At 31.4% G+C, this 14882-nt stretch overlaps 1 protein-coding gene across 7 annotated transcripts; it reads left to right on the forward strand.

Moving 5' to 3' along the window:
* Positions 1-841: 841 nt before the first annotated feature.
* On the forward strand, positions 842-13303 carry LOC148231942 (tubulin monoglutamylase TTLL4-like). 7 transcript variants are annotated; one of them, XM_088191557.1, is made up of 15 exons: positions 842-1375; positions 5304-6057; positions 6233-6392; positions 6466-6647; positions 6711-6916; positions 6995-7210; positions 7280-7554; positions 7621-7828; positions 7891-8017; positions 8086-8305; positions 8376-8513; positions 8585-8689; positions 9079-9286; positions 9367-9434; positions 11840-13303. In XM_088191557.1, the coding sequence occupies exons 2-15, from the start codon at positions 5327-5329 to the stop codon at positions 12080-12082; spliced, it is 3087 nt and encodes a 1028-aa protein (XP_088047683.1). In that variant the 5' UTR covers positions 842-1375; positions 5304-5326; the 3' UTR covers positions 12083-13303. The 7 variants fall into 7 exon arrangements, with proteins under 7 accessions (XP_088047683.1, XP_088047680.1, XP_088047677.1 ...); XM_088191554.1 differs by having other exon boundaries at positions 842-945; positions 11829-13303; XM_088191551.1 differs by having other exon boundaries at positions 842-945.
* Positions 13304-14882: the final 1579 nt, after the last annotated feature.

Consider the following 14882-nt stretch of genomic DNA (forward strand, 5'->3'; position numbering starts at 1 on the left):
TATTCTAAATCTAATTCATATTTTTTTTACGTTAGTTATATTGTATGCAAAGTTTGTGTATGACAAATATCAATAAACCATTTTGTCATGCTTAGCGATTTACTTATTTTAGAAATTGCGAAACAGAGTTAAAAAAATAATAAAGTGCAATTAATATGTCGATCACAACGAAAGTAGGCGAATGAGGCGGCGCCTCATCTACCGACTTCATAACATTCAGAAACAACAATTTAAATATATTAAAACTCAATAAAATACCTCTGCAGTGGTTAATCTGTATTTAATTGATACCCGTCACCATTCATACACTAAATACAAATGTTTCTTCAACTATTAACAACTGAATTAGTTTCATAGTTGTTGAATTTTCAACATAAAGGGTATAGCAAAGGAATTGTTCTTTAAAATAAATAGGACATTGAAAGGTTTTGCAACCTAAAACAATATTGAGGCGAAATCATCGAGTGAGCCTAATATACATTATTTTGTGGGTTGGGAGAAACAATAGTATAAGTATATTATACTTTTTTTTAACTAATATAGTTGGATAAATTGATACTTTTCTACCACACAATATGCAATTTAAAATTAGACTGTAAAAAATCCGATTTTTATACAGTAAGGAAGTATTAAGATGGTATTTTTAATTTTATATTAAATAATTTCAATACAATTAAGGGGTAATATCGAACATGCGCAATAAATTTTTGTTTGTTAGTTTAATTTGTTGTTATAATTATTGGTTATTTTAAAAAATGATTTGATTTTTTTTCCCGGCTTGTTTAGTTAATTTGTCGTTTGTTTATTATATTAGCGGGCGGGGTGCCGTAGCGGGCGATTTGACGTATCGGCGACGGACGCTGCGGCGCGCGGAACGCGGTGTAGTGTGGCGCAGCTCGTGCCGGTCGCCGCAGGAGGCACCGAAGACAGACGCCTCCGCCCCGCGTGAGTACCGCCCGATCGAACTGTTTGCGCGACCTATTTGGGCGCGCGATGTATAAATAGGCCTCTATTTCAATCGCTCCCTCGTGGCGGCCGCCCGCTATTGCGTAGGCCCGGTTCGGTCCTGCCGCACTTCCTCGCGCCTTCAGTCTCGGATCGGCTCCGACGCGCGAGGGTCTCCCATTTCGCACCTCTTCCTGCGGTCGTCATAATGCGACATTGTGCAAATCGCCCGATTTATATTCGCTCGGCCGATATAAAACATCCATACGTTACATAATTCATTAAATTTATTATTTTTTAATTGAACCATTGTCTATTACGTTTGGCCATAATCGACCTATCGTATGACCAGTGTGAATCATATGCTATTTTCAAATTTTGACATTATAACAAAATGGAGGCCAATAAAAATGTCGTGCTATATAAAACGGTCAGTATTTAATTAATTTTAAATCGATTAACCTAAATAACAAGTCGTCCTTGTATAAAAATGATAAATTTACTTTTTACATCCAATGTTACAAATCGAGTTTTGATGTTCTCCCCAAAAGATATTTAATAGTGCCAAACCAATAACAGTTGCTAAGAAAAACATTGTTAATTTTCTTTACAAAGATTGCATGTCCACGATTTAGTGGTACAATAATTTTTTTCATTCTTGTATGTATAGTGTATGTATCAGATAATGTAGCTATAGGTTTCCAAGTACATACATAAATAATATCAATCAAATTTGATTGATATTAAAAGGTTTTGCATTTTTTATGCTGAAAATAATTAATATATATATTTAAAATAGCAAAAATAACCATATATTTATGATATTTTAATTTATCTATTACAGAAAACAAAAAATAATAATCTTATATATAATTCTATTAAGATTTTAATGTTTATAAAAATTTAAAAAATTCACTCGCTTATTACATAGATCGAAAATATAAATAAATGGTCCTTGGCATTTTTCAGTACTCAGTTCACATTTACATGATACCAGGAAACAGTTCACTAACATACATAAATCTCATGTGTTTACATCATAAAATACATTAGCATTCTCAATTAAAATTCGTAAATCTTTTAGTGCTTTTTATTTTTTTTTATGGATCATTATGTTTAAAAATTATAAATATAAAATAGTATTAAAGGATAGGGTAATTATTATAAGAATCACTAACATCTATGTCAGTGGCTGCCACACTTATAAGATTCTTTGCGCTCCTGCTTTTCTTAAAATAGCGAATAATTCCTGTTACCATCTGTAAAGGCTTATGCAAACAATTATTGACTGCTGTGATGCATTCGGATACTCTTAATAGAATGAATAGCAAATCTTTTAGATAAATTTTAGTTTTCGTACTAATGTATGTATATATTCGGGGATATCCACTTTTTTTTTCTATCTTAAGGGCATGCGATCAATATAGTTATGAGACCACTGGACTAATATATGGTACTTTGATATTAAAAATATATTAAAGAGGCTTGAATTGAGTTACTTTTATTTTTCTTTAGCATTAACGCTAATTATTTCGAGTATATCTCTAACAGAATAAAGCGCATAGCTTTCCTATTAAACGTAGAAACTTTTCTAGAAAGAAGCTTCATTTGACAAGAAAAAATGGTATAACTTTGCATTTTCTTGTTTTGATAAAATAGCTGTTATTAAAAAAAATATATTGATGTAACTTAGTATGTTTTCATATAAATTTGCAGCAACATCAAAATAGTGAAGTGAAGGTGTTAATGGAATTACGTGTAGAGTCACGGTTTGGCAAACAGATCTAATAAATTCTGCAAATAGTTTTTAACAATGAATTTTGCATGCTTGCTGTGGCATACCTACTGCCTAGATACACTACTGCTAGATTCTTAACTTAAAAGCCATCATACTAGACGCCATTCCATTTGTTCTCAAAAAAAAAAACTATGACAATTGTCACCACTGCCAAACTTTTCATACCTTTTATTTAATCAATAATTATTAAAAAAAATTTAAATTCTCTCTGCACAGTCTAATGTGTCATGGGCATAGACTTTAAATTATATATTAAAATTATGTGTTTAATTATATACATAAATCGTAAGGAACATGCTAATTATTAACATTTTTATGTATAAATTAAACATAAACTTCATTGTGTTTGTTTGAAACTTTATAAGTACCGAAAGTAAATGGAAAACATCTGGCAGCTTACAATATTATCATTTATTTCTTTTAATTATTATCTCCCGTATTTTGTGCTGCTAAAATATGTAGCTGTACAGGCATTGTCGATTTGTGTGGCACATACTCTTGTTAATGATATGATATGTTATTTTCATTCAAGAAAATATTAAGTTGATTACATAAAAGTGTAGATAAATTATACATCATTTTAAATGCTGTGGGAAAACAAACGGATGTTTATACTTGTGCCTGCCAAAAGTCGTGCGTTTTATCAATTTTTTCTCTAATTCAAGCTATTTATATGAATATGATGGAATAGCATATACCTCATGCTAAAACATTTGTTTGAATAAAATAACACTGTAAATCTCGATAGTATCGAAAGAAGCGAAAAAAAACCTGTCAATTAATCTAGAGTAGGATTTAGTAAAAACCATAGTAAAATTGTTGTTGTGAATCAACATTAGATATGTATATCTACTGATGATTTATGTACTTATAAAATACTTTTTATTCCGTCTGTCATGAAACATTAAGTAAATACATACGTATTTGTTTATATTGTAGTTGGACATATCAAAATAAGAGATATAATACAAACATACAGTATGTGTAATTTTTGAAAAAATCCGTGAGGACTGATAAAAAAAGCAGGGGACGTTTATTAATCTGCAATATTATATTCATTAATTAAAAAAACACCCCATCTGAATCAAGAAAGCGCTGGAGACGATCATAGAAAATTTCTAAATATCTTTTTTAGAAATATTTTGGAAGTGCCTTTAAACCCACGGTTCAACCCTATTGGATGTCATCAATGGTGTCAAAAAGTTTTCTCTTCAATGCCAACTTAAATTTTGGGAATAGCCAGAAGTCACAGGAAGCCAAATCAGGTGAATACAGAGGGTAGCTGAGCACTACAATGCTTTGATTGCCCAATAATTCACGTGAAATCTTCACTTATCATGCAACAACGACCAACTGCCTTGGGCTCGGTATTCTGGTCGAACTCAATGAATTCTGACCTACAAACGATTCAGAACGTCCAAATAGTAGTTTGCGTACACCATCTGATCAATTAGCACGAATTCTTTGTGGATTACACCCTTTGAATTAAAGAAAACGGTGAAAATGTCTGCAGCGCCCAACATTGGCATCCTTTTGGTCATCCTACAAAGTATACGATACAAAGTGTGCGCAGATCTTCCGTTTGCCCAAATCTTCGATCAAAATGCGATAGGCAGTGCTTTTGGGGATGGCTCAGATGTCCTCAATGAGTCTCGTAAACACACAGCGATCGGAACGAAAAATTTCCTTCACCTTTTCAATGTTTCTTTCGATGCGTCTTTTTTGGCGGCAGTGCGCGTTCATCCTCTTCAAGGTCTTTACGACCATCACGAAATCGGCCAAACCACTTAACAGGCCGGATACTTATTACTCATTTTTTCATGTTGATTAATCGACCAACAGTAAAAATGTACTGTCATATTTTTGACATAACTCATGAACCAGAAGAGCTAGCGTCAAAATTTTTTCGGTGGTGAATATCAGAATTTAGACCTGCAAAACGCATGCCACAACTAAGAGATTGCTCTATTAGAACTGGATATATGAAACTAGTCCTCTCGGATTTGGAATAGACGGTGTAAGTCACGACTCAGAACATAACAAAATGATTCACAAATGTAATTTCTATTTTCATTGAATGACAAATATGTTATTGCATTATATTGGCTATATGCTTTTAAATGAGTATTTCTCGTATTCATTATTATTGTTGGATATTAATAAATTTACTAGATCGAAATCGTTAATGTGTGTCAATGTTGATATTAATATTTTTAGAAACTGGTTCATGTCATTAACGCGTCACTTTAGTTTAAGATCTTTATCTTTTATAAGTCTTCCAAAATACCGAAAAGATTATTTTATTTAAATTATCAATGAAATACCGCCAAATTCCATTGACGTTAGTAAAATAAAATAAAATGTTAACGTGACCTCACTTTATCTCGCATGTGTACACAACTTGAGAAGTACAAAATTGAACAGGTGACTCAGTTTGCTGAATATAAACTTTAATAAAACACCACGTGGACTTCAAGATCAAATTTAAACTAGCATCATATGTAATTTGTCATAAATGAATAAAATCGGTAACCTAATTTGTAATTTTACATATTTACAGAATAGAATATCACATCACCAAAAATGGACAACAATCAAAGACGCGACACTTTTGACATAAAGAGCCGTGACAACCGACAGCCTCATTATTGCTCAGTGTGTTCATGTTCCTGCTGCGAGAGCACTAGTTTGCCACGTGTACGCAGACGTTGCCGCAGCGAAGATCCAGAACGACCTTACGGCTCGCTTCATCCGGAGGCTTGGCCTACCCCTCATCACCTGTTGCTGAATGACAATTTTTCAATTTCAAAGTTTCCCGAACGTAGACTACCCATCTGTCCTAGTGTCCCTCACGCTAAGCTGGAGGCGATCAGAGACAGCTACAACATGAATAATTGTAACATAGTCCACGGCGGAGATTATGTTACTTCGTTCTCAAAGTCCAACGGCCGCTTGTCGCCTTATAAGTTAAAACACTCGTCGGTGTCTAGAAATAGTGATATGTCGAATAAGTGGTGTGAGTCGCAAAACGGTTTTAAGTTCATAGAAAATGAAGAACCCCGTCTTTTTACCGTGGACGAGTATCAAGAGAAATACGGGGAAAATTTAGACGATAGACCTAGATCGGTGGGTTTGAATCAGCAAAAGAAATGCTTAAAGCAAATGCTCAACAATAGGAGGAGCGTGTCTCCGAGTTGTTTTAGAAAATGCAAGGGCAGACCGCCTCCAGAGTGGCCCGAGTGTTGTGAAGGTGTTAGCAGAAGAACTCGTGCTTTAAGCGAGTCCGAAAAAAATGGTTGTGCTTCAGATAATAAGTAAATGTTGTTAATTATTTATTAAAATTTTAGAAATAACACTTCAATTTTATAATTAATTTATTTTGAAAAAAATTAAATATCACCATTAGAACTGGATCATTGATTTGAAATACAATATATTTTAATGAAATTTTTTTAGATTATATTTTATATATGTGTATATATTTTTTAGGCATTATCAAGAAGATTGTTGTTCTACTGTTATAAATAACGGAAGGGAAAACAAGTCGTTTTCGAACAATACTGATGTTCCACAGGGTTATATATCTCAGAAAAATATGTGTTCTAATAATGTCGATTTACAATGCAAAAATATGTCCGAAGTAAATCTAGTGAGTAATATCAATTCTATTTCTATAGTGTTATAATTCAATATTTTATTTATTAATTTATATTATTTCTCAGGGATCGTGGTCTAATTTCAATGCCGAAAGCCTTAGTAAAAGATCAGTCAAATGTGGTAGTTCTAAACCCATATTTTTGAATAAGAAACACCCATCGGTCAAGATCAAGTCTAGACTTTTAGCAATCAAAGCAAAACGAGCTATGATGGAGACATACTCCACAGGATCGGATATAAGCGAAGAGTAAGAATTTTTATTCTCGCTTATATTACAATACATGTGACTATGCTTCAATTAAATTTATAGTTTTTCTTATTCTAGTGAATTGAGCGATAATGAAGACGCTGCTTCAAAAGTATCATTGGATCGCGATTCAGATATGTCTGTTGAGCCAGTCGATCATCAAGAATGCCTTACTAGCGATTCTGGTCCCAGTGTATCATCGGTCAGCGACTCCTCATCTTTGAACGGATTAACTTCTGCTTTAATCACTGGAGCTGTAGTGACCCCGAGTAAGTTTTAATAACTTATTTATCTCGATCACGAAAGATATGAATAGAAGTAAACTCATCAAATACATTTATTTTTAGATGATGATTTCTCGTCCATTTTGAGACCTTCCTTATTCCCGCATGTTCCGCCGTATCTGCGTTTTGTCTCCCACGATTCTGATCCACTCAGGCCACCTTCACCGGTTCAACGTCATCTCCGCTGGAAGCACACTACCATTACGCCTGTGGTAGTGAGAAAAACAATTTTGAATTCTGGTTTTAAATTTGTGCGAAGTGATTCCATCACTCCCGGAGGTAAACACTCGTTAAAGATCTCTAAAATATTTATAATGTTAAAAGTATTGAAATTAAAATAATTTACAGAATCTATGGACTGGGTCGGTACATGGGGGAAACATAAGAAATCAGTGTGTTTCAAAGGTTTGAGAGAATCACAAAAAGTTAACCATTTCCCCGGTACCTTTCATATTGGACGAAAAGATAGATTATGGAAAAATCTTCAAAAACTTATGAATAAATTCGGTTCAAAGGAGTTCGGTCTCATGCCTAAAACATATTGTCTTCCGCATGACCTGAAAGCTTTAAAATACGACTGGGAAAAATATGCAGCGTTGAACCATAAATGGATAATTAAACCTGTGAGTAATTCGATAGTGATTTTATAGAATATTTTGAGAATATGTCTAATAGTTTTATTTTTATAGCCCGCGTCAGCTAGAGGTACTGGTATCAAAGTAGTTGCTCGCTGGACTCAAATACCCAAAAGAAGACCTGTAGTCGTTCAACATTATATTGCTCGTCCATATTTAATAAACGACAGTAAATTTGACATGCGATTGTACGTAGTCGTTACTTCAATCCATCCACTTAGAATATATCTTTATCCTGATGGATTAGCGAGATTTGCATCAGGTTGTTATTTTAAAAATGAACTGTCTAACTTGTAATGTTTATTAATAATTTATATTTTTTAGTTAAATATAGCGAAGAAAATAATAGTTTACAAGATCGATATATGCATCTTACAAATTATTCGATTAACCGTCTCTCCAAGAGTTATACGCACAATCAAGACGCTTCAGCATGCCAGGGTCATAAATGGTATGTATTGTGTAACTTAATTGGTATTATTTAAAAGATAGTGTTTATAAATCTTGAATATTTTTTAGGACTCTTCGAGCTCTTATGAATTATTTGAAAACGGAAAGAGGTGTGAACACCACTCAGTTATGGAGCTCGATGAAAGACTTGGTTATTAAGACAATACTCAGCGGCGAGTCCAGTATCAGCTGTTTAACCAAGGCTAATATCGGTTCACGATACAATGTTTATGAATTGTTTGGCATAGACGTTTTATTAGACGAAAATTTGAAACCTTGGCTTTTAGAGGTGTTTATCTTACAATGTTCATTTTGGATGAATTGGTGCAGCGATGCTTATTCAAGTTCAAATTTTGTAGGTCAATATTTCTCCAAGCCTTCACAGTGCCTCGCCTTTGGACTTGCACGTCAAAGGTCCTTTAGTTTCTTTATTGTTAAACATGGCTCAGTACCATGTGCCTGCGAAAGTCAATATGGAAGAACTTCAAAAAGAGAAGGTGCATTATTTTGACCAGTGTTTTAAAATGTTAGTATTGAGAATGTTTGTAACAATGTATCAATTTTTCAGACTCTCGGACCTGTTTTACACGATAAGCGTTTGTATACAGTGCATTTATCGAAAGAGGAAAAAACAAAACATTCTCATTTTACTGAATTAGAAAACCGAAATGACGTGAGTGTATATGTCACAATGTTATTGAAGATCTCGCTGCAAGAATGTGTTGTAATATTCACAATTATCTGGTGATTAAAGTATATGTGTCAATTAAAAAGTATCTGACAAAATGTAAAATCAGCTCAACATTACGGCTGCCAGGCAGCAAATGAAGACCTCAGGTTGCCAATGGTTGTGATAATGTATGCTTTTTGATCGGTTCTCATATACTGTAAAAGATTCATCAAGATTAACACATTCTTGACATGAGAGTAATATTTTTTTTTAAATGGAGTATGTTTTTTAATTTTTAAATATTTTTTTATATAATATAAAGAACACATTCTTGACATAAGAGTAATATTTTTTTTAATAGAGTATGTTTTTAATTTTTAAATATTTTTTAGTATTTAGATGATATTCTTACTAACTTGACGCCAGACGATGTGCGCCATCTCATACAATACGAAGATGAACTGACACAGAAGGGCACATTTGAAAAAATATTTCCCACTGCGAAAACATATTCATATTTAGAATTTCTGGCAGGACCCAGGTATTACAATAGATTGTTTGATGCGTGGGAATGTAAATATAGCAGCAACAGAAAAGCCGGTGAGTGCCACTTGTAATAATATATGTATCTGTCATGGAGATTCATAGATTATTTTAATTCATGATGTGTTTTGTTTCAGGTATTAAGAGATTGCAACAGCTGTGCGAGCAAGGTGTTCATTTAGAAGTTCCTCCAATGCCTACCAAAGTAAGCCCAAAATCTATAATAATAGTAGTACTAAGTGTGAATATATTCGCGTTCGGTCGGCGAAACCTTGTATACGGCAATCGTTTGTGAAGATGTATGCGTCCCGATACGGCGGAAATATCAATTTCTTAAAGCGATGAGTTCTGTTTTGAGCAAATTTACAGGTCTCTTTGCTGGAGTCTAGCCACGGTGAGTCGCTAATATATCTCAGATATATGAGGTTTTTTGAAACTCTTTGAGCATGCCCCTCTCTTTTTACGACTATGATAATAATAACGTTTGAAGTGACATTTTTAGATTCAAGAAAAATCATTTATTATATTTCAAAAAATATATCTATATACTTATCTTAGTTTTCATTGCATACATAAATACTTATATTACGAGTGAATAATAAATAAGGATATGATAATTTTGCCATTTAAATACTACAGAAATACGTATTTATTAATTAGATTTAGATTTAGCGCTATTGTCATGTATAATGATTTTTATAATATTTAAGGAAGGTTTGTAATGAATTTATTTACTCTTTCATTAATATTTTTTAAAACTATTATATATATTATTTAATAATAATGATATGTTATTAAACACAATTATAATTACTTTAGTTTTATGAATTATAAAATATGTATATTTAATTTTAAGTTAATTCATGGTTAGAGCTTGTGTAATCCTCATATTTATAAATGGTTCTCGATCCTGAGTATCTGGCTAATTGAGCCCTTTAAATGTCTCCTATCAATTACCCACGAATTGCTCTCCTAATTATTTTCTCCAAATATCCCACAACTTTTTAAAAAATACGAAATTTATTACATGATGAAAGTTTCAATGTGGATTTTATAATTATAAAGAAATTAACCACTTCATGCTTTTGAACATGCGAAGTAGTGTTGTTATTGTGGTCATTAGGAGTGTGATATATATATCTTATATATAATTGTTCTAAGACGTCATCAATATAATTACTTAAAATATCGAGAATCATAAAAGTTCGGGAAATCACAGGCTATATTCATGGTACTATAAACAATTGTGTATTGCATTAAATAACAGACTTATTTATAAATTTTTATATGATATTTTTTGTGGCTAACTAGGCAATATCATTATATTATTTATAGTATACAGATTTATTTAAGAATATACATATCTTAAGTATAATTTTTCTGAATTGTAAATGTAGCAGATGTCCAGTTATTTTGTTCATCTGCTATATTATTACTTCCGGCATACTGTTATTATGACTGATGATGTTTTGTATATGTATTTGGAGCTTATTGAATTTTAATGTTGTCAGGCAAGCGTCGTGTGCGCTTTAAGAGCAGCTTATTGGGGTTGTAAAGATGTTGCCAACAGTAAGTCAATGTAGTCTTGGTAAATGAAAAAAAGGAGATTATTATATTCGTCGATGTATAAATTTTTAGATTTTATGCCGTAACTTGTGTATGTTGGGACAGCCATTTTAGCTAAAATATAAAATTCCATTAGTGATGTAAAATTATTTATTATTGTCTTTTTATTAATATTTTATATTGGCTTATAAACGTATATAGTTTTAATACATGAATATTTTACTCACGACTTAGTTGTGATTATAAAATGTGATATTAAAATACATAGAGGGACTGTTTTATATTTTTATAGATAACATGAAACGACAATTCATGATAGAATACGGATATTGTACAAAAGTATTAAACTTAATATATTTTTTGTGTAATCGTTGTTAGTATTTTGGTATAAATAATTATTGTATACATTTTTATGATGTAAATGTTAAAATCCAGCTAGATATAGTTTCCCATTTATTTCTCTTTTATAACGGTTTAGAAATATTATAACAAGCTATTTTTTTAAGGATATTGTAATGTTATGTTTAAGCATTTTTTACTTTATAAAATTATATAATCTTGATGTTAGCAAAAATAATAGAATTGTATTAAATACTTATGTACTCTATGTATACTTGGATAATATTGTTATTAATTTTATTTAATCCAATGATATGTGAGTAATCTAATTATTTGTAATGTGATCATGTCTTATGTTTTCTAAATACGTATTTGTGTACCTTATTGCTTTGAAAACCCAGTTAGGCTAATTATTAGTAAACTATTACTTTGTAGTCATAAAATAGAATAGTACGATAACTCAATTTGTACACCCAGAATGTTTTAAGTTAATGGTGATTTTATACTAAATAATAATCACAGTTCCCTGTTTAAGAAGCTCATAAATTAAGCTATTTTAGATTCCAAGTTCGCGCTGTATATAATATGTATACTAGTATAGAGTTTAAGTAGTGATGTATTAATCGCTGAGTCGAAGGTTCTAGTTTATTTTTATTATTGTACTTTTAGCTGTTGTTAAAATATTTAATGTTAGTCTCATTTCAGAATGACAATGAGGAAAGCGACGAAGTTTCCTTATCGATGCAGGAAGATTCCAGAACGGCAGCAGCAACAACGGAAGAAGCTGTTCCTAAAAACGATACAGAAGAGAAAGTGTCACCAGTCACACACGAATGCTCTTTGGAAGGAAGACACATAGTCGGAGAACTCTGTCTAGTTTGTCGACCTGCAATGACTCTACTGATGCAGAGCGAAGGACAACCTCTTCCTGTGCAGCAACATGCATAGGATACATCATAGCTATTCATTTTTTTTTATTATTTGTAATCCTTACTTTGGTTTTCTCTCTTTAGGATATTTTATTTTTATTTATCAGAATATTATTTTTAAGAAAACTATTTTTTTTAAATAAGTCATATCTAAATAATTTTGATCTGAGTAATATTTTTTTTTTTAATAAAATATCAAAATTTAGTTCATTGAAATTTGGCTATTAAATTTGAAAGAACACTAATTTTATCAAGTTGATCTATGGTTTTAATTAAGAATTTAACGCAAAAGTGTGTTTTATTATATGCTTATCTTGTTTATTGGCTAGTATAAACTATGAAGAACATTCCTAATTTGACAAAAATGCTAATAAATTTTTAAGGCAAATGTATGTATGCATGTGTAAAATCATAACACCAATTTTAAAAAATATGGTGCTGGAAAATATTTAAGGCATAGTCTAAATAAATGTTAGGTTGTTCATGTGCAATTAGCAATTTGTATAAAATTAGTGCGATATTGCTTTCTATCTAAATTTGAAATCTTTCATATTCTCGATTGAATTGAATTTTATAGTTTAAATTAATTTTATTATATATCATGTTATATTTTGTTCCGCATTGGTATAATGCATTCATTGCATCTTTAATTTCCTTCACCTTGACCATTATTTATAAGCGACTTAAATACCTGTACTATTTTTATTGAAAATACTACCTTATAATGATGATTTGTTCGACATATTCTTAAATCATATTTTGATGACCAATTTTTAATCTTTTTACAATTGATATATTTATGTATATGTATGTATATACGTAATTAAATTATTAATTTGTGCTTGGTTTGAAAGTATAACGAATGAACTTTGTAAGACGGCCGAATAACCCCTCATGTTGGAACTAGATTGTTCAAGGTGTGTATTTGTAAATTTTTTTTTTGTTTCATTATGGAACATTAAGTTGTTAGGATTTAATTTTGTATATTTGAAAATACTCGTTGATAATGTTGCTTATAAATACACGCCATAACATTCTTTATTTCATTACATTATAAAAATAATGTTGTATTAAAAGACTCTTCAGGGTAAGTCAATAACGCGTTGATCTTATTAGTAATGTGTAATCGATTAATAAAACGAAAAACTACAATTGTGTTAAAAGACTACAATTATGATGTATTTGGAGTAACTTGATTTAGATTGAATAATCTTGTCAAATATACGACTTATAAATTAAATTATCTTTTATTTATAACATTTGATTACAACGAATAAATATTATTTGACTAGAGTGCAAGCTAAGTAATTTTCATGTTTAACATGCCATGCCCATATATCCTAATTTCATATTATGCTGGTTATTGTTGTATTCAATAATTGCATTTATTATGCAATATGCATCAATGCCACGAGACATTTGATCAGCCCATTGTGATTTATTGGATTACTCTGCAAAATTGCTCTATTTTATTATAAGATTTGTAAACCACTCTCTTTGGAGAGTACTCATACTCTTTTTCTGATATTCCTTCGACATAGCCAAATGTGATATGCCATTATTTTATTAATTTTTTTTCTGATTTTTTGTTACTATTTTCCTTATTTATTCAATATTTTCATTATAGTTCTTTAACATTTTTATCAGTAAGTTTATTTGCTCTACGGTATTGTCAGTCTATAAATGTGTATGTATACCAGAGGTAGCTAAACTTTGCTCCACATATAAAAAATAATTTCATTTCAAAATTTTTGCATTTGAGATATTTTATCATAAACAGTTTTATTGGCTGCGCATTGTAAAAATTGAATGTGCAAAAATTAGTAATAAACTTAAATTTCATTGCTTAACTTCTCCTATCGATGAGAAGTCAGGGTTTTTCTTGATTCACGTGTCATTTTAACGTACGCTGAAAGACTTATCCGGTATCGAAGGACCAGCGAATACACTTGTTTATTCTCTTTATTTTCGTCTTTCTACATAGTTATTTTTTATTACAAATCTTACCATCATGACTTAACACATTAACACGTTTCCCAAATGCGCCATGATGGACTTAATACGTAGGTTCATCCCGCGTCTATTCGGCTTGGTCTAAGTATCTTGACATGCCCATCGAAACGTTTTGGTGGGCATGTCCCAAGTAAATCAAAACACCCCTTAAAGTAAATACTGACGATGTGTTGGCAATGTAAGATTGATGCATGTCTCTTTAAAAAATCGGTGGTTCACTTGCAGTGAAGTTTTTGAACATATTTTTCATAAAATGACATTTTCTCCAATGAAGTTCATTGATCGAATAATGATTATATTTTTGCAAGTGACAGGCGGGCAATTCGGAATGGCTCAGCAGTCCTTGCATTATTCTATCTCTTTAACCAACTTTAAAGTAAAGTTTTGCTCTTTGGGGCGCTACTCTAAACTCTAAACCGGAACAACTAAAAAAAAGATAATTTCGAAATTTTTTGTTTATTTTGGGATGTTAAGATTGCTAGGTAGGAATACGGATGCAGGTGAGAGCTAAAAAAGTCGTTTCTGAAATTTTGTGAAACCGGGACTGATGTTATGAAGCCCCGGGAAGAATGCATAGTAATAATTATATATCCTCAATGTAATAAATATATATTATATTGGATGTCATTCTAGTTGCATTTTAGAACTCTGAAGTGATGCCCTTCAATTTATTTTAGAATATGTATTTTTGTCTTCATTCTTTTGTTATTTTCCGTTGACGCTTTAACTTTATATAAGATTAAATTCACGCACTCTTTCCGAAAAACTGCCTTCCGATAAATGTATGTAAATATAACAATATAATT

The sequence above is a fragment of the Plectrocnemia conspersa genome, unplaced genomic scaffold (genome assembly GCF_051122295.1).
Source record: "Plectrocnemia conspersa isolate PC_06_02 unplaced genomic scaffold, ASM5112229v1 ptg000009l, whole genome shotgun sequence".
NCBI lineage: Eukaryota > Metazoa > Arthropoda > Insecta > Trichoptera > Polycentropodidae > Plectrocnemia > Plectrocnemia conspersa.

Excerpts from the sequence above, each read along its gene's own strand:
- LOC148231942 (XM_088191557.1), top strand. The coding sequence starts at position 5,327 with ATGGACAACAATCAAAGACGCGACACTTTTGACATAAAGAGCCGTGAC. Across the intron at positions 6,917-6,994 it reads TGGAGCTGTAGTGACCCCGA|ATGATGATTTCTCGTCCATT; the intron begins GTAAGTTTTAAT and ends ATTTATTTTTAG. Across the intron at positions 9,287-9,366 it reads TAGCAGCAACAGAAAAGCCG|GTATTAAGAGATTGCAACAG; the intron begins GTGAGTGCCACT and ends GTTTTGTTTCAG.